Here is a 20,729-nt window from a genome sequence, read left to right as displayed (position 1 = left end):
TTCGGATATATATCCACAAGAAACTTAATTCTTCTAACAGCCTAAATTAGCTTACACGAGTATTCCAGAATTCAGATGATGCTGAAGTCCCAGCTCACACCGAAGTTTCGGCCTTGCGAGACCCTCAGTGAATCTGGCTGAGCTGTGCCTATACTTCCTACATACAGAACTGTGACATAATAAATGAATTGCTATAAGCTACTAAGTCTATGGTAAGTTATTATGCAGCTATAAGAAATGAATACAGATATTACCTTGGTGATTCTCCCATGGTGATATACCATCATGTTCACAGATTCTGCTCACACTCAAGGAGTTGATAGGGATTAAACTGTGTACACCAGGGGGTTGCAGAGTACTGTCACTGGATTTCTCGATTTTCCTCAGTCCCTTCTCTTTTGTTGTTTGTTTTACTACAGAGAGTGCTGGATAGTAGTGATGAATTGATTTTTTTTTTAATGACTTTTAATAATTTCTCCTAAGTTTGCCAAAACCAGTTTGGCTCAGTGGATAGAGCATCGGCCTGTGGACTGAAAGGTCCCAGGTTCGATTCCGGTCAAGGGCATGTACCTTGGTTGCGGGCACATCCCCAATAGGGGGTGTGCAAGAGGCAGCTGATTGACGATTCTCTTATCGATGTTTCTAACTCTCTATCCCTCTCCCTTCCTCTCTGTAAAAAATCATGAAATATATTAAAAATAAATAAATAAAATAATAATTTCTCCTAAGTTTAAATTTTTCAATTGGTTTATATTATTTGAAAATTAATTTTTCAGATTTGGTGAGCAGAAGGAAGTAATTTACTTAATCATAAAAACTGGCTGATAGAAAAGCTAATATGTATAGAAGAAATGACAAGTGGCTATAATTATTCACTCGCTCATTAAGTACGCTTTCTATCTTTAGTTCTTTCTCTTTTTTAAAAATATATTTTATTGATTTTTTACAGAGAGGAAGGGAGAGGGATAGGATGCTAGAAACGTCGATGAGAGAGAATCATCGATCAGCTGCCTCTTGCACACTCCCTATTGGGGATGTGCCCGCAACCAAGGTACTTGCCCTTGACCGGAATCGAACCTGGGACCTTTCAGTCCGCAGACCGACTCTTTATCCACTGAGCCAAACCTATCTTTAGTTCTTTCATTAACACACTCAAAACAAGGGTACGTACAGTGAGCTGCAGTAGAAAATGCTCATGCTCTATATTGCATCATTTAGACTTTCCTAAATGCTCTCCTGGGAATCAACACCTCTTTCTAATCACCTTTGTACACTCAGTATTTAAGCGGAAAGAAACACTTGCTAATTGAAAAGGGAAAAGAAAAATAAGTTAAATGACTTAGTTAAATCAATCTCAATGGGAACCCACATAATTTGAGGCACGATATGATACTGAACATAATTATGTTATTTTAAAATATAATTAACTATTTCTTAAAATAAAAAAAAACATGTATGTAAAATTACATGCTTATATCTCTGATTGTAAACCATTACCAAACTATACTCGAATTTTTTAAATGAGTAAACTATATTTTTTATTTTGAAATTTTTGTAATTTGGTCGATATTTTCATTCCATCAGAAGAAATTGATATCAGATTTACCAAAATTAGACATAGCTTCCCCCACAATAAAACTGTACCTTAGCTTTTTGGGCCGCAATAATACAGTAAATCTAAGACTCAACACACTGTTTCATCTTTTTGCCTGATGGCATCTGAATCACACCACTGAACTTGCGTGATTCACTCAGCTAAGGAACTGAGCAGCAGGGGGGTTGTTCTCAGCTCACACATGAACATGACTTTCACTAAAGTTCTGAGAATAATGTCCAGGCTATTTGTACTGTTTCCCTCAGGCAGAAATGAAAAATGTGGGGTGACATCTAGTTAAAGCTTTTTCTTAACTTCGTTTGGAATATGCTTCCCCCTCATTTTGAATAGATGCAGAAAATTTAAAACAGATTTTTGAAAAAACTTTTGACAAGTTTTGCAAGTTTTGTTGTGAACTTTTAATGTTTCCTAACAACGGATTGTGCAAACCAATGAGCAATGACAAAGTGGTTGAGAACCACCCACATACCCCATTTCCAGAAAGAACAACTGTTTTTATTCCCATGTTTCTGACCCATTGGTTTGCTAGTTAGCCAACTCAAATTTTTTAATTCTGTTTTCCCTCAACTTAATATGAGGAGCAAGCAGGTAATAAGAACAATTAGTCAATGTTTTGCTTTATTTTTCTAATATATAAGTAAGAGAAATTTAAGACATTCTAAAGCATTTCTGGCTCTGTCCACTTTTTGGTTCTGTAAACATATAAAATGACCATAGGTCTCAGCGTTTATTAATCCTATTATTCACTTTCAAAATCAGTATATATTTTATTTTTCCAGCTTTATTGTGGTATTTTTGACAAATGAAAATTGTATATAGCCTGGCTACCATGGCTCAGTGGTTGAGCATCAACCTACGAACTAGAAGGTCACAGTTCAATTCCCAGTCAGGGCACATGCCCAGATTGTGAGCTCAATTCTGGGGGGGAGGGGAACATGCAGGAGGCAGCCAATTGATGATTCTCTCTCATCATTGATGTTTCTATCTCTCTCTCTTCCTCTCTGAAGTCAATAAAGTATACACATTTAAGGTATTTAACTTGATGGCTTAATATAGGTACAAATTGTTAAATGATTACTATAGTCAAGCTAATTAATAAATCCAACACTTCACATAGTTACATTATTATTTTATTTATTTGTTTGTTTGTTTGTTTGTTTGGTATAGTAATAGAGGGATTCGCTCAGCTAGGAAGCTTTAACAACACCCAAGCTAAAAAAAAAAAAAAAAAAAAAATTTTTTTTTTTAAAAAGATTCAGTATATAGTATCAGGAATGACTAGACTACTTTAGCTTTAAGGAAAAGAAATAAAAACTTAAACTGAGCCGGGACCGGTTTGGCTCAATGGATAGAGCGTCGGCTTGGGGACTGAAGGGTCCCAGGTTTGATTCCGGTCAAGGGGATGTACCTTGGTTGCGGGCACATCCCCAGTAGGGGGTGTGCAAGAGGCAGCTAATCAATGACTCTCTCTCATCGATGTTTCTAACTCTATCTCTCTCCCTTCCTTTCTGTATAAAATCAATAAAATATATTAAAAAAAAAAAAAAAACTTAAACTGAATCAAGTTCTATTTGTGTGTTATGGTGTTATCAGAGTCCTTTAGGTCAGCAGGGAGCCAAGAATAAGACTTGAAACATCATAGTGTTTCTCCTACTGTTCTGCGGAAAGGAATATTGTGTTCCAGATGATGTCAGATATTTTCCTCTACTGGCTATTCATATACCAAGGGAGTTTGATGACGATTTTTGTGAAGGTCACCCAACCTGTTTTCCTTGCACTAACTCCATGCTTATGTAGCAGCTTTTATATTTTGACCTTTTGTTTCTTGCCTGAATTTGCCTTTTAGAAGGTAAAGCACAGTGACAACCTACATATTACAACTACATACCAGTTTCTATTGCAGAATGTCTTTTTATGATTAATAAAATCACACTCTGGTTTATACCTAAAGCTTTTGAAAGTTTAGCATGAATTAAATCTTTAGAGACTGATCATTTCAGGCTGCCATGCTGAAATCTAAGCCCTAGACTAGGATCCTGTCTCCTGTATAGCCATTCTACTAGTAAGAGCTAAATGGTAGCTCCACCTTTTCTAAGAATTAAAAATTAACTAATGCTATGGTGGTAATCATTTTACAATACATAAATGTATCAAATCAACACATTGTACACCTTAAACTATTCTACCCTTTAAACTTATGCAATCTTTTATGTCAATTATATCTCAATAAAACTTGGGGTGGGGAATTAAAAATTTAAACAGGGTCTACATCCTTAGCACCTCACTTATAAAATGTCTCAAAAATAAAACAACTTTTATTATAAAGAGATGCATATCCCCATCATATATTTTAGAAGAAGAGTAGCATCCAGCCAAAACCAGTTTGGCTCAGTGGATAGAGCGTAGGTCTGCGGACTGAAAGGTCCCAGGTTTGATTCTGGTCCAGGGCATGTACATTGGTTGTAGGCACATCCCTGGTAGCGGGTGTGCAGGAGGCAGCTGATCGATGTTTCTCTCTCATCAATGTTTCTAGCCTATCCCTCTCCCTTCCTCTCTGTAAAAAATCAATAATATATATATATATATTTTAAGAGTAGCATCCATCTTTATAATAACAGAGTTTGACTATTTTAAGTTAGCAAGTGTCCTTAAAAATTTTGAAATGCTAAAAAAAATTTTTTAAAAAATTGAAATGCTGACCAGTATGTTTAAAAAATCACACAAAACTCAATATCACTTCCATTAGTGGCATTCTTTGGTGAAATATTCTTAAATCAATGCATAAGGGAACATGTAATAATTTACTCTGTTAAACATATTAGGAAGCCTTGCCATACAACATTCCTTTTTTGACCAAGAAAGATCAATAATATCTGTCTTTAAATATTTAGACCTCGCAAATGTCAAAGGAGCTCTGAAAACTCAGCTTTCCATAAAAACAATTAAAAAGCTGGCAAAAAATGGTCAAAATTGACTTTTTCAGAACTGGAAACTAACCAAAGGTTTGCAGCAAACAAGAAAACCAGCTGAATCTCAGTAAGAGCAAGCTTTGTGGCGTATTAACTTATCCTAGTCTCTCATTCCTTGCTCAATGGTAGCCTTGAAAAATAACAGCCCACATTCTTGGTACCAGAGGGAAAACAGAGCTGAAGCTTTTGCAAAGCCTTATTCTGAAAGAAATGTAATTATTTGATCTTTCTGGCAGTTCCCTGGAAGACCCATTCAAGGGCTTCTCTTTATTTGACCTAAATCTCACCTAGCACTAAAAGCCTCTCTCTGGAGTCATTTGTCAAAAACATTTACTGGCAAATATTGTAATCACAGCTGTCTGAGGTGATAAATAACAGTTGGGACAAACAATAGGCTACCCAAAAAGCTTAAAAGAAAAAGCTGGGGAGCAAGATATCCATTACAGCTTTGAAAATCCCCAACATATTCAACATATGGAACCTACAAAGCCATGTACGTATGGAAGGCCAAGCACATGCTCAACATAAAAAGGACCTGAGAAGGCTCTAAGCTTTACCCCTGGTTGACCTTCAGGCTCCATACAAGCAAGAAGTAAAGACTAAGGCAGAGTCAAAACTGCAGTGGGAGGTGTCTTGACATGTATACAGAGCTCCTTGCAAATACTGGGAGATTTATTGGTTACAGATGTTTAAGGAAGTTTGTCCAAATTCATTAGCTGATGATGAATCTGAGTAGAGATTTCAGTGGCCACACAACATTAATTAACAAATGAATTAGGTTACAGAATTAGGTTTCTTAAGTCACCAAAAAAACAAACAAAAAACAGCAAGTAAAACAATTAGCAACCACAGCAAACATTGGGGAAGGACAGAGTCTGATTTCCAGAATCGTCACATTATATTTTTTAAATGCTCACTTTTCAACAAAAATGGCATACGAAGAAACAACCAAGTATGACCAATACATACCCAGGGAAAAAAATCAATAGAAATAGTACCCGAGGAAGCCTACATGTTATACTTACTAGACTAAGAATTTAAATTGGCTATCTTAAACATTTTCAAAGAGCTAAAGGGAATTATATCTAAAGAACTAAAGGAAAGAGCAGACCAAGGGAGGAGAGTGTCATGGGCTAAGACATACAGAGGCTAATGGGCAAAAGTAAGATTTTATTCTAAACGTCACCATAAATCATTACCACTACATACCAATATACACTGAGTGGCTAGATAATTATAATTTCCGAATGCATAATCTGGCCACTCAGTGTGTGTGTGTATATACAGGCCTGGTACATGAATTCATGCATGGATAGGGTCTGGCCAACCTGGCCATGGGGAGGGCACCTGGGCCATTGTCTGGCCTGCCTGCTGGTTGGACTCCTGGTCAAGGGGAGAATTTGCATATTAGCCTTTTATTATATAGGATATACAGAGTAGCCAGATTATTATGTGTTCAGAGATCATAATAATCTGGCCACTCAGTGTATAATACTCATGAAGTTTGTTGACTGGATGAGGGGAAAATATTTTATTCCAATTTACATCATTCAATGCAAACTGTACCCAGCTGTGTCTACACATGAATTATTTGTGGAACTGATTCCTAGGTCTACCTAGTGTCTCAAAATCTCTAGATGTGAAGCCCTAGAACCTATAAGTCAGTACTTTTTATAATGTTCTAGAAGACTGGTGCATGACATTCATACACTATGGGAGGGGGTCCCCTCAGCCCAGCCTATGCCCTCCCAGTCCGGGACTCTTCAGGGGATGTCTGACAGCCAGCTTAGACCCAATCCCCCTGGGAACACACTGACCACCAGGGGGCAACTCCTGCATTGAGCGTCTACCCCCTGGTGGTCAGTGGGATCATAGCAACAGGTTATTCTGTAGTTTGGTAGATTTGCATATTGAGTTTTATTATATAGGATGGCTGTACAGTATTTGCAAAAAAAGGTGAGGATACAATCAATTACAATGCTAGTTCCATGTGGAAATCCCTTAACTTTTATGAACGTTTTAGTATATCAGTCCTTTTAAGGACAATTCTCCATCTTTTGTAAAACTGCTACCAAATACATTCTTTTTGTAAGAAGCCCTAATAAGAATGAATTTGATACTGAATTACAGAGTGTATTCAATATTTGAATAGGCTAGTCCCTTAAGAGCTTAGTAAGTATGTTGCTCCCCTATTGTACTGGGTGCTTCTATCACAATGGGAATTGTATAACTCATGGCATTTCCACAATTGCTGCAGCAGTGGTAATTTCTCATCTAAATGAAGCACTCTTGAATCAACTTGTCTAGATTTCAAACTACTTAAAGTCCTTTTTTGTTTAGACAGGTTAATTAACAAATGAATAAATGAATGGGATTTCAAACCTATCACCAGACACTGCATTATGTAGAATTGCCCAAACATTTAAAAAAAAAGGTTAGACTAAAAAAAAAAAATCAACTTAGTACACAATTTAAAGAGAAAAAAATTTTATTGCAATATAAAATGCACTTATAAAATGTCCACAGAAGACATAATTCTGCAATGCTATATAAATTTATTGGGAATACATTATTCACCTTCTATTTTTATGATGACACCACCTAAAATATACTGTAAACGATGAGTTACACTCTATAACAAATGCATCACTGATTTTTCAACAATCATTAGTTTAATAATAATTAGTTTTAAGATTCTATAATCACATCTATATTCTGGAATGTCCATTTACTTTCATGTAGTGTAGTGGAATTTAGAGTATAATTGCACATGGATAGTAGAGAAAAACACGTTCACTGCTAAATTACTTTATGACAGGTTAACAATCTTCCTGACTAAAAACAACAGCTTCAGGATTCTCAATGCAGGATTTTGTGTGTATGTTGTGTCTACGTGTGCACCCATGAAACAACTTAAAATATATCTTTAGTAAACAAGTGCAACATTACTGTTATTTTGCATAAACATAATAGTCTGATTAATTGTAAACAAACAAAAACCCACACAAATACTCTTATTTAATTCTAGGGGGAAAAAATCTGTCAACCTATAATTATTCTAATATGCTTTACTTGAACACACAACGAATTTCTGAAAGGTGCATATATTACCTTAGGTAATGATGTGTAAAAGTGAGTGTTTTGTATTTTATACTATGAAATATGCATTTCTGATACTGTCTTATGCAGCATAAAGTTTAGATTAAAAAAATTCTAAATTCTGGATCCCCACAGTTCATTTAGAAAAACCTCCAAGTTATGGCTCTCGCAGCAGGTTTAATAGATTAAACATGACGAAGTGTTCTAGCTCCCTCTATTTCAAGTATCAAAGAAAAAATGAGGCTCAAAATCTCTGTAGGTTGTAGATAAAAATGCAAAGCTTTGGAAAACAGTTAAATGTGTCTTGAAATAAGATGTAAATTGAAACAAGATCCTTTAGGGTTCATCTGTGTTAGGCCAACTACTGGGTCTTTAAATCTGAATATTTGTTCCAAAGTGAGAGAGAATACAATTTGCTTATAATATATGGTTTTGTAGAGAAATCAATCTTGATGTTTTCAATATTACTTTAAATATTTGCTTTGGGATTATATTAATAATATATTACATTCAATTGAACGTAAATATTTGACCTCACACTACTTACAATGAAATGACTTACTTTTGAAATAGAAATATTTTAAAGCATTAGAAAGAGAATTTATTAAAGCTGTATAAATATGTCTTTCAATGACATGAGAAATCCTGCAGTACAGAAAATTTCTTGTACCCTTAAGGTTTCAGAGTGAGCTGATCTTCTGAAATTTTAATGCCATTTAAAAAAACAAAAAGTGAAATAGACTGCTGCAAGAAAGCACTGTTTCTAAAAGTTGCAAACATGATCCCACTCTGAGAGTTAGCCTGCTCCTCAAAGTAAGTAACTTTCCACCTCTTCTTAGGCACACTAATTTTCAGTTTAGAAAATAATCTAACCGTTTTTTTCTTTATTGATTAAGGTATTACATAATCCTTAAGTAGTATGAATATTTTAAGGCCTTTCTCCCTTAAAGAAAAAAGTTTATGTATCACTACATAGTAATAAGAAGTACATCTTACTTTCAGACATTAGACTTTCCGGAATTGACCCAACTGTATAAAACTTGAAGAATTCTGTGAAAGTGTGGAATCATCACTCTGAAAACTGTGACAAAATTAAACATCACTATATTGAACCCTTTTCTAGCTTCAACTCAAAAATAGAAATCATGAGACTTCTATAACATTAATTTTAAAAACACACAGAAGTGAAAAGTGCTATTTTTCAAAAAGTTCAATTTTTTTCTCTACTACCTATCAACATGGAATGATTTTAGTTCTCCTGTACTAAAAGTTGGACTTTTAAAAAACTAGTATTGTAACACTTAATATAATGATATTAATCAGTAGTGGCTTCAGTTTCAGCTGGACCCCTGATTAGTCTTCGAATTCCCCTTTTCCCTGCAGGACCTTTAGGTTTTGCAAAACTTTGCTTATGTGCATGCTGCTTGGGGTGTACTTCTTCATAAAGGAAGTCCGCAGTTAGCTCATCCCCATTGTCTATCTCAATCTATAAAAGAAGAAATGAGTAAAGAGTAATGCAAAATGAAAAGTACACGATGCAAAACCTTAATGAGCACTTGAAATGTGGCCAATGTTATTCAGAAACTAAATTTTAAATTTAATTTATATTAAAATTTAAGTAGCCACCTACAGTTTGTGGCTACATATTAGAGTATAGATCTATAGGGAGACGGATCATGATAGGAGTGGAGGAGATCCTAATGATTTATGATGAGAACAAGAAAAAGCTTTTATTTATAAATCACACATCACAAACTACATGGAAAGGCAATACAAATCTAGCAAAAACTGAAAAACTTTTATTTATTTTATTTTTTTAAAGGTTATTGGTTATTTCTTTTTTAAAATATATTTTATTGATTTTTTACAGAGAGGAAGGGAGAGCGATAGAAATAAGAAATATCAATGAGAGAGAAACAACAATCAGCTGTCTCCTGCATACCCCCTACTGGGTAAACGCTGGCAACTAAGGTACATGCCCTTGACCAGAATTGAACCCAGGACCCTTCAGTCCACAGGCCTACGCTCTATCCACTGAGCCAAACTGGTTTTGGCAAAAACTTAAAAACTTTTAAATAAATAGGCAGGCATTAGATAACTATTGATAAGATAAATTAGATAAATTACATAAATAAGTAGGTAGGCAAATACCTTTCTAATGACATCCATTTGTAGTTGTCTTTCTACAATTTCTAGCAGAGGACTCTTGCAGCTAGAATACAGCATCCGTTCTCTTATACTGCATGTGTATCCAGGCATTGAATAAATAAAAACTGTGTTAAAAAGTAACAATAAATACAATTAGCAGCATAGCAATTAAAGCAAATACTAAACCTCATAAAACTATAAACAAGCCTTCTGGGCAAGAAATAAGCAGCATGTTAAAAACAATGTGTCACATACCTATGGACTCCAAGTAGTCTCCTTCATGGGAATGTTTATACAGAAAGAAATGGTAGCGTGCTGAATCCTTGGGAATCCTCTTTGGCAAATCTTTTAGTTCTGTATTTGTTGTGTTGGCCAAAATTATAATTTCATTTTTTATGTCTATTTCCTGTCAATAAGAAACAAAGTATACTCATTAAAACAGATACAAAGATATTTAAAAGTGATAATTAAAATACCAGGAGACAAGGGGAAACATACACGTTTGACTTTTTCACATAAACGTATTATATACTGCTTTTAAAGTTGAAAAATATGGGTAAGAATAATCAGGAAGCAAATAAAACAGTTTGAAAAATCTATTAAAAATAGACCTTCTCTAAGCCATAAGCTATCAAAAAAGAGTAGTCATTTCATAATAATCACTATAGGTCTTACCAATTGCACATAGTTGAGCTGTCTGTTACTCAATTTTTCCAAAGCTTGAAAAGCTTCTCGAGAAATAGGAAATGCCACTCCTTGCAGTGTTTGATGCTTAGTGTCCACACTCACGTCAGTTTGTACCTAAGTATGACAGATTTAATGTACGGATAAATTTTCAGCATTTAGCCGTGTCATATGGCAGATATAGCAAATCCCAACTTCTATAAAGTGTCATTCCACCCTTGCCCATTTCTATGTAATTAAAATGAACACTTAAAACACTACAAACTGAAAAAGCAAGTAATTTTTCACATTTGTTAATGTCCTGTTAGCACTTTGTCAGCATGCACAGTGCATGACACATCTTTATGAAAATGTGGGGAGTGAACGTAAGTGTTAATGGGGTTTTAATTTACGTTTGGCACAACTGCAGTGAGCGACATCAGCTCTCTGAAGTGTCTTCATATTACAGGTTTAATTATCAAATTTTACTTGATAAGATTTATGGACAGAAACATATATATAAAATATGTATAGAGCTTTATTTTGTTCTGCTAGACATAAAATGTAACACAAATACCATGCACTAAATTCAAAGGAGTACACACAGTATACAAAGACACACACACACAGCTCAACAAAGTATACTACTGCAGAAGTTCCAGACTCAGAGCTTTCATTACTAAGAACATGGGTGTACATGTATTGGAAGAAGAGTACTTCAAGAAAGCTTTCAATGCATGTTTAAGACTTTTATACTCAATAAATGATAGCTTATATAGGGTCTCATTTGCAGTGTTGCAACAAAAAATCAAATAGAAGTTCTACTTCAAAAAAAATGAATGGAGATTCTACAGCATAAATGATATTGGGTAATGAAAACATTATAGAACATGTGCAAATGCATACCCCAATATGATCCTCTGGGTTCTGATTGCAAGGAATAAAACAAACTATCAAACTTGTAAAAAAAAAAAAAAATCACATAAAGTACCTACTCAAATTACTTGAGTTAATATAAAAATAGATCCTTGCTATCAGGTTACTTTAAAGAATATTCAATCCTTTCCAGACTTACTCCTATTAGTCTGTTAGTCAGACTAATGAATAGTAGCTTCTGCTACTTGTTTTTTTTCTTTTTTTTTAACTTGTTCTTTTCTATAAATTCCAGTAGAAATACTGTAGCTTTTTCTAACTTGTAATTAGAATGGATGCAGTAAACACATTAAAAAATGATAAACTATAATATGGAATTTATTAACTCAAATATGCTAAATAAGTATATATATATATAAACACCATCCAAGTAGCGTTCACAGAAGTTAGTTTATAGAGCTTCTAGAACTCCTTAACATCCTATAGCATTTATATTTTATTCTCTTTAATCATCACTATTCTCTGACATAACAAAAAAAAACCTGCTTTAGGGAAACTCAATATATATAATATTCCTTGCACTAAATGGGTAACATATACTTTTTCCATATTGTAGTATCTAAAGTACAAAGTTAAAAACAGTTGTGCTTACAACAGGAAGATTTACTCTTCTGTCACATATAATATAAAGACAAAAGAAAGCTACTTATGAAATTGGCATGAAGTTTAATATTCACTTTTAACCTTTTTCCTGAAAACACATTGAGCAGTCTTGTCTCTAAACTAAACAGAATAATGTAAGCCACCTAATCTATTTGTTGTCTAATTATCTCTATGTGTATTAGTCTATTATTAATAATGTATTTCCAAACACTTAAAAGCTTGCAACAGTTTCAAAATGGCAATTTACCTCATTAATTTTAATTTGTCGTAATTCTTCCTCAGCTGCAGTCAATGGGGCAGGAGAAGATTGTGACAGCAAGTACTTTTTATATCCATGTAATGATACATCTTCCTATAAGCAAAGAAATGCACTATTATTAGTTATCCTTAAGTCAAACCTCAGTGCGGTTACTCAGAACAAATTGTCAATTTAACAGAAAAGAAAATGTTTTCATTGAAAATAAAACTATCAAGAATTTTACTATTTTTCCTTATTTTTTAAATCCTCTATTCTATAGGTTTCAGACAATTTTAAGCGAAGAATCTACTCTTCATGTCCTAAAGTCTTACAGTTACCAAGTCTTTTTATGAGTGGGCTGATGGTGAGGGCCAGCCACATGATGAACCAGTCATGTTGTAAGTCTAAAGGAAGCCTGCCCTGTAATTATTTAACAATCAACATATCCAGGTTACGAATTCTTATTCTGATGACATAATTTCTCTGTAATCATTCATGGAGAATAATAAAAGTTCTTTATTTCAAAGAAAAAAATAATCCAGAAGTCTACTCTTTATCAAAATTTTGTGGTTTGGAAGACCGAGGATAGAATTTAAAAACAAAGCCATTTTACAATTAATGACGAATAAGCAAAGCAATCCCATTTAACCTTGTTTTCTATACCCCAGATTATAATACTTTCTGAACCAGAAGAGAGGTCTAGACAAAAGTCTAGACAACAAAACCTTGTTCACACTGGGGTGGTGAGGCTTGCCCGGGTGGGAATGGCTGGGGGTGGGGTATGTGTGTGTAGGAGTCAGTAGGGGGAAAAGGAGACATATGTAAAACTTGAGACAAAAAAAAACAAAAAACCTATTCAAAAAATATATTTCAATTTCCTTTTAAAACAAAGTAAATTCCTAATCATAATTTAACTAATTAAAATACATTAATCAATCAACTAATTATTCCAATTAACTATCAAACCAATTTACCTGCCTCCATGTTCTGATTTAAATAAAACAGTTACTGCTTCCACAACTTGGGTATAAATGTCCATAATATCTAAAAAATATTTTATCAAGTAGTCTCTAATTTTTCTGAGCCTATTTCACTATCATTGAAATGGTTGAACTAAATGAGGGGTTGAACGAGAGCATCTCTGAGGTATATTCTAGTTTTTGAAGTCTAACAAAGTAGATTCCAAAATATTTTTTAAAGGATAAGTGTAATGTTTCAGTTAACTTAGCTATCATATGAAATATAGCAATATTTTCTCTCTTAATTCTTATGTTTACAGATTCATCAATCTGAATTCATATCAATTACCCATTACTTAGGAGTTCTTCCATCAGGTATAAGTATAAAGGTATAAGTTTTGTACCTTTACTGTTCCAAACACTTCATCTTTAATGTGGCCACCTCCAAACTCCTTTTTCAGAGTTGCTCTTGTTGCTGCATACAACATTTTTTGACGAACCTATTAAAATGTAAAAGTTTGCTTACAAGTTTATAGATAAAAACTACTATTACAAAAGAAAGCACTTTCTAAATATATTAAAATCTTCAAGCACATTAAAAATAAACTGTAATAAAGCTGAAATCCACTGACTGTAATTTGTTAAAGTGTGTATCTACAAATAAACATTATAACACCAGTGTCTAAACTATCGGGGCTATTAAGGTAGATTTTACTTTTCAAAAAGTAGAAAGTAATCTAAATTTTTATGAATTACTAATTTTTCAAAGTATGAAATGAGTTCAAGAAAAAAAAAACCCTACTTAAGACACTATTTTAAAATATGAGGAAGAAAAAATTGAAATGAAGTAACCTTGCTACTGACATATTGCTAAAAGCAAATCTAGATTAGATATTACTAATTAAGATAATATTTATGACATATCAATGGTATATGTGGGGTATATAGGGGACATATGGGATATACCTATGGTGTATCCATAGGAGGGAAACATAAATGAAAAGAACTACAATATATACTATAATTAAAGACTCTAATAACATCTACAGAAAACCAATAGAAACTGCCCACCAACAGAAATCATTTCATAATCCTGTATGGTCAAATCCAATATTTCTTTCAGATAGGATATATGAAATTGAAGAGGAGGATAACTTTTGAGAATGATATCTAGATAACTTTAAAAATTGTAGTTTTTCTACCAGAAACAAGAGAATTACTGTTTAAAACATTAGCACTAGTAGTATCCATATATTACTTTTGTCTTTTGTTTTATTAGTCAATCTATTTAGTCAATTTTAACTTTACCAAAAAAAACCCCAAAAAAACAAAAAAAACCCTGTATCACTTGAATGGCAGCTGTTAAGAATATTTAATGTAATGTTCAATTAATTCTCAGAATTATTACAATTATTACTCTCAGACCAAAGTAGTTAGCTTTATTCTTTAGAGGTCCACAGTAATTTATAATTTCTACAGATTTTAAAGTTCAAATCAATAATAATTCTATTGATTTCAAGGGTAAGACATCTGAATCTAAGCACATTACTCCTAATTCCACATTACCAATCCAAGGATTTTCTCCATGGTCATTCTCTTCTATGGAAAATGATTGTTGCTTCTTAACTTTCTTTTAGCCTAGAAATATTTTAGAAAAAGAATTCTAGCGTTTGATGTTAACAAGTTACAAAAAAGTTACTTACATGAGAATGATCTGGAGACCATGCAATGAATATCCACTCATATCCCTGGGCATTCTGAGAATCTAACCTGAACAGTATATAGCACGGCTGCTTGTCCTCCAGCAGGGGTAAGACAAAGGAGTCATAATCCTTATCCCAGGAATCTGAAGGCTGACTACACGATCCAATCACAAGTTTCTCTATGAAGAATAATTTTTTAAAGATACATAAATGGTTTGAAAAACCAAATGATAGAGTAACATAGAAGAATAAATTTAGTTATTTCCTGATTACTATTATTCACATCAAAAAGTTGAAAGTAAAATGGGTGCTACACAAAAAATAATTATGATATAAAGTAGTATTAAAAAACGATACAAAAATGTTATGACTCACATGGTTAAAATAATGTTGTTTAATAAAAAATACAAGAAAGGAAAAGATAAAAATGACCATAAATAGTTGTTCTAGATGGTTGAAGAATGGGTGGTTATATTTCCTAAAATGTTTAGTATTTTAAAATATATTTAAATAAGTGTACTACCACTCAAAAGATAATTTCTGATATTTATTCTTTGTAATTTCCTCATTTAAAAGATTTTCTCAAGACAAAAATAAAACCAGAAAATGATGATTTAGGAAACAGTGTCATTTTCCTTCTGTATTAGAGATATTAGTCAAACTTTACCACTTTAGTCAGTTAAGAAGTGATGGTATTTAAAATTTTAGCTCAGCATTTCTAAAATATGCTGCTTTACAGTTTATTCCTTTTCAGTGTGGTAATATATGTAAAACAACTGCATATTTCCAAACTATTCTGGCCTTTCTAATACGTAAGTAGAAAATAGAGAGCAAATATATTTACTTCCAATTTATGAGAGGACAAGTTATTTTTCTAAAGCAAAATATTTCAAGGTATTTAAAAGATGGACCTGGAGAGCATTATGCTAAGTGAAATAAGGCAGTGGGAGAAAGACAAATATCACATGATCTCACTCATTTGTGGAATATAATGAACATAAAATGAAGAACAAAATAAGTCCAGAGACATGAAAGCATCAGACAGACTGTCAAACTGCAGAAAGAAGGCAGGGGAGGGGGGAAGAGATCAACCAAAGGACTTGTATCCATGTATTTAAGGATGACCAATGGACACAGACACTAGAGGAGTGGGGGCATGTGCTGGGGTGGGAAACATGAAATTAGGCTAATGGAATATTTTAACCTATTCATTTGTGATTAAGTAGTTATAAAATAAATTGTTCAAATTCAAATCTAGCAGAATTAAAATATTTTTCCACCCAACCAAATTTTCCGATTACAGATTTTGAAAGAATCAATGTAAAGTCTGTTACATTCTCAGAACTTTTTCCCAAAAGAAGGGGAATCATTTCTTCAGCACAGACTGCAGTCAAGTGGAGAAAACAGGAGAGTCTGAAATCCTCTGTCTCTAGTTCAAAACTAACTTTACTAAATAACTATTCACAAATAACTATTTTTTTTTTATAATCCCATAACTGATTTCCATTCCAGAGGTAGAAGCTCTGACATTAGAAATGGATGGACATGCAGAAACTGAGACAAAAAGTAAAAGAGGAAGGTGTCACAACAAAAAACATCTTTCTCACCCCGGCCTGTTTGGCTCTGGCCTGCGGACAGAAGAGTCCCAGGTTCGATTCAGGTCAAAGGCGCATGCTCAGGTAGCCGGCTCCCTCCCCAATAGGGGGTGTGCGGGAGGCAGCCAATCATTGATTCTCTCTCATCATGGATGCTTCTCTCTCTCCCTGTCCCATTCCTCTCTGAAACATCTTTTCTCTTTCACTGAAAGTTAACTTCAGAATTCAGAAGATAAGCAGAGGCCCATGGGACACGCCCAAAATGGACAGGATCCAAGTTAGCTAAAGGCAAGCTTTTAACTTGCTTCACGGACAATGACTTAGAAGTTTAAAATCTAACACCCAGTAATTCAAGGACAAGCAAGATATAAAAATGTTTAACTAACCATTTTCAATAGATATTTTCAGAAGTCTGTATTTTCCATTTCTTGCTCTGGCAAATACATCTTTCACATCTTCACTTGCTGTGGAAAAGATAAATATAAACCTATTTTCATACTTATGGATTAATACTTTCTAATGCTATTTAAGTGAAGAAAAATGAATTATAGTACAAAGCAATGTATCCTGAGTACGTGTAGTATCCTCTTCTTATCAGTAATTTAAACACAGTGGACACCATACAGCTAGGAAATATGAATGTATTTTCAAAGTATGTTAATTCTAACTTGTTTTAATTAGATCATTCCATAGCAGAAGTAACACTGGGAGTGCTGGCCATGTGACTCGGTTGGCTGGAGCGTAGACCTGGAGGTGTCTCAGGGTTCCATTCTGGGTCAGGGCACACACCCAGGCTGCCGGCTTGTCCTGGTTGGGGTGCTTACAGGTGGCAAGCAATGTTCTCTCTCACATCAATGTTTCTTTCTCTCCCTTTCCCTTCCTCTCTCTAAAATCAATTAAAAAAAACAAAATAAAAAAAGAAACAACACAGGCAGTGAATATATTAGTTAGTCAAACCTAATAATGAACAAATTACAATTTTGAAAAATACCTTTCTCGTTTCTTTGAAAAAAAAAAAAAGTTGAAAACCTGCCTTCATTCTCTTCTACTCTTCTACTCCAATCCCAAGCTTATGATAAACAAAAACACCTCTATCAATGTTCTACATCTTCTCGTAAAAAATAACACTAACTATAAGATATCCTATCTCGATTAAAGAAAAAGTCACTAAAACCCACTCAAGCTTTTCCTTCTGTTTACATTTTTTTCTAACTAGCATTCCTCCAAATGCTGGAATAAGCTCCCTGCGCACATACTTAAAAAAAAAAAAAAAAACCTAACCCCTGTGTTCCCATTAAAGCTTCCATTTCCTTCTTGGGTTGCACACTTGACAGCAAAAACCATACTATGTCAAGACAGTGCTTGCGAGAAGAAGGCACAAGCATCAGGGTTAATCATTTACACGTTGAAATGTGAAAACCACCGCGGACAAACACAACCACCAACGCTTTTAGAGTGGAAACTCTTTTGTTTATGTTTGTGCGCGCAGGGCAGGTGCAGGGTCCTGTCAAAAGACCCTTAAGTACAAAACCCAAAGATAATAACGTTCGCCCAGGGAAAAGATGCCTTGTCAGCTAACAGGAAGAAGAGCTTGTGTTTCTAACAGATCTCATTAAGCGATCTCGAGTAACCCCGGGGATATATTATTTGACGGCGATGAGAGGCCGGCGCTCCCGGGCTGCCCATTCTCCAAGCAGGACGGGAGCTGAGCGGTAACTGCACATCCAGCCGCCGGCTCGGGTCCTTTAAGTGACTTAACTACCCGGGCCCATCAGCCGGCCCAGGTCTCCGGGGGGAGTAACTGGGGAAAAAGATCCACACACCCCCATTCCCGGGGTTTCACAACATACTAGCTCATGTTCCCGTTTTGGAAGAAAACACGGAAGAAGAGTTTGGAAACTCTTATGGAGATGACAACCATTCCAAAGCATTTTTCTTTTTTTTATAGTCAAAAATCCGGTAACCATCTCCCTGGGACTATAACAAAACAAAACAAAAAAATTATCCGTCTCTCGCAGGAAAAGGAGCCCCGTCGCCTGCACCTTCGCGGGTCTTGCCCGCCCGATGAACAGGGGGAAAGTTGGGGTTCCGTCGGGGGCGCTGGCAGGCACGCCCCCCTTCCCCCGCGCCGCCTCGGACACCGATCTCCAGGGCTCCGGCGAGTGTCCGGGCTGGTCGGCTACGTGGCGGCGGCGGGCCGGGCCGGGAGGGACGCAGGCCGGGAGCGCCCGGGATGCGGGAGCGCGGGGGTGGGGGACGCACAGGCCCGGCTCGCCCCGGCGCCGGACAGGCTCAGGCTCCCCGCGCGCTCCCGGCCGGACATCGCCCAGCCCGGCCCGCCACCTGCCCGGCTCGCCCGGAGCCTCCCGGGAGGCCCTGCCCCGCGGGCCGCGCCGGGCGCCGTTACCTTGGATGCCGGTCTGGTGGGACATGGCGGCGGCCGCGGGCTCCCGGCTCCGGCGCTGAGGACAGCGAGCGGCCCCGGCCGGCGACTCCAGGAAGTGGAGACTCCGGGGCCGGCCCCGCGCGTCATCAGCCTGCGCCCCGCGGCCGCGGCGCCGCCCCGCCCCCCGGGCCGCCGGCGTCCTCGGGCGCCCCGACTTCCCGGCACCCCGCGCGCTCCTGCCGGCATCCCGCGCTGGCCCGGCGGCGGGGCTGCTTCCTTACGGCCCCGGCCCCACCGGCGGCTCCCCGCCCCGGGTATCGCCCTCGGCAGCGGCCGCCGCTTCTCCGCTCCGCCGGGCGGAACACCCCCGAGCCGACAGGTGGCCGGGCTTCCAGCGACCCCGCCTGCCGTCGCCGCGTTCGCCGGTTCTGCAAAAGGAGGATGCTCAGGAACAGCAGTGACCGCTTCCCGGAACCTTCATGCTCAGCTTTAAAAAGACGTGCACAATATCTCCTCCTGTAATCTATACAATTTAATGTGCAGGGTCACTGCCCGCCCCCTTTAAAATGAAAGAAAGAGAGAGAGAGAGAATTAATATAGTATAGGCGGTCTCCTATCAAATTTTCCCACGCTTTTAAATATTTAATTTTCTTTTTTTTATTTTTCAGTTGGTTTCATTGAGAGTCCAAGTTTTGCTTTTCATTCCAAAGAGAGTCCCTGAGAGAGAGAATATTAGCTGACTTAACTACGCGGGTCAATTCTCGTTGCAAACTATAATACTGTGCTTAAGATTTGCCCGCTTATTGTTTAGTTAAGCAATTATTCAATATTTACTTGATAAATTTGCAAGGTAACGGGAGATATTTAAAATTATTTCCCGTTTTTATTTTATTTTATGAACACGTGTTTACCTTTTTAAGGGTAGTTTTGGTAATTATTTTTGAACTATTTTTTCAGCCACTCCTAGATTATAGTTCTGGGCCTTGACCTGATAAATATACAAAATTACAGTCTGTTTATCTTTGTTCGGGCCAATTAGGGCAAGTTAAATCCCTCTTCAAATACAATATTTTTAAATTATCGTTAGCTTACAGGCAGGCACTTGTTTTTCTTTAGAAGAATCACAGCAAACATAGTTGCTGTGTTCTGTTTCTTGTTATCTAAATTCTGTTTCTCAAACAGATCTGCATATTCCAGAATAAGCGAAGTTTAATCTGAGTTTTATGACTTGTTTGAATACAATAAATGTGTATGTAGGGGGGAGGCAGTTCATTCTAACCATATTATTCCTGACACAACAGCTTACCCAATTTACTAGTTTTGATTGCATTGTTGAGCGGAGAAAATTATAAAGTTCATTTATAAATTGTTAATAGATTCATGTCCTGGTAACTAGGGGAAATTGCTTAAGGAAATTGGCATTGCTCAAAAGTACTGATAAGAAAAAATAACTCTCCCATATTTAGGATTAAAAAGGAACACTATTCTCAGCTCTGACAAGGAGGGAAAGTTCAGTTAAGATGGGTAGGATCACACTGGCATCCTCAGGAAAGTGCTTATTTTCTGCCGGTACTAGTATACTAGTGTGACTTTATTTTTTTTAAATATATTTTATTGATTTTTTGCAGAGAGGAAGGGAGAGGGATAGAGAGCTAGAAACATCGATAAGAGAGAAACCCTTGACCAGAATTGAACCTGGGACCTTTCAGTCTTCAGGCTGATGCTCTACCCACTGAGCCAAACTGGTTTCAGCACTAGTGTGACTTTAAAAAGTTCCTTGGACCGTGGGTGCATTGTTTTTAAAATGGCAAAGGTTCT

At 36.2% G+C, this 20,729-nt stretch overlaps 1 protein-coding gene across 1 annotated transcript; it reads right to left on the bottom strand.

The window, feature by feature from the left end:
* Positions 1 to 7,054: 7,054 nt before the first annotated feature.
* TWF1 (twinfilin actin binding protein 1) lies at positions 7,055 to 19,063 on the bottom strand. Its single transcript, XM_084876690.1, has 9 exons — positions 18,933 to 19,063; positions 16,912 to 16,989; positions 14,931 to 15,109; positions 13,632 to 13,727; positions 12,278 to 12,382; positions 10,507 to 10,632; positions 10,087 to 10,237; positions 9,835 to 9,956; positions 7,055 to 9,169 (listed from the first exon to the last, which is right to left on the bottom strand). Exons 1-9 carry the CDS (start codon positions 18,955 to 18,957, stop codon positions 8,999 to 9,001), a joined length of 1,053 nt encoding a protein of 350 aa, XP_084732816.1. The 5' UTR covers positions 18,958 to 19,063; the 3' UTR covers positions 7,055 to 8,998.
* Positions 19,064 to 20,729: the final 1,666 nt, after the last annotated feature.

Source organism: Pipistrellus hanaki (genome assembly GCF_964339955.1).
Source record: "Pipistrellus hanaki genome assembly, chromosome: 3".
Lineage (NCBI taxonomy): Eukaryota > Metazoa > Chordata > Mammalia > Chiroptera > Vespertilionidae > Pipistrellus > Pipistrellus hanaki.
Note: the sequence above shows the minus strand (reverse complement) of the source record. Positions and strands in the feature narration are given on the sequence as shown.

Excerpts from the sequence above, each read along its gene's own strand:
- TWF1 (XM_084876690.1), bottom strand. The coding sequence starts at position 18,957 with ATGTCCCACCAGACCGGCATCCAAG. Across the intron at positions 15,110-16,911 it reads GAAAATATCTATTGAAAATG|AGAAACTTGTGATTGGATCG; the intron begins GTTAGTTAAACA and ends TATTCTTCATAG. Across the intron at positions 12,383-13,631 it reads AAGTGTTTGGAACAGTAAAG|GAAGATGTATCATTACATGG; the intron begins GTACAAAACTTA and ends CTTTGCTTATAG.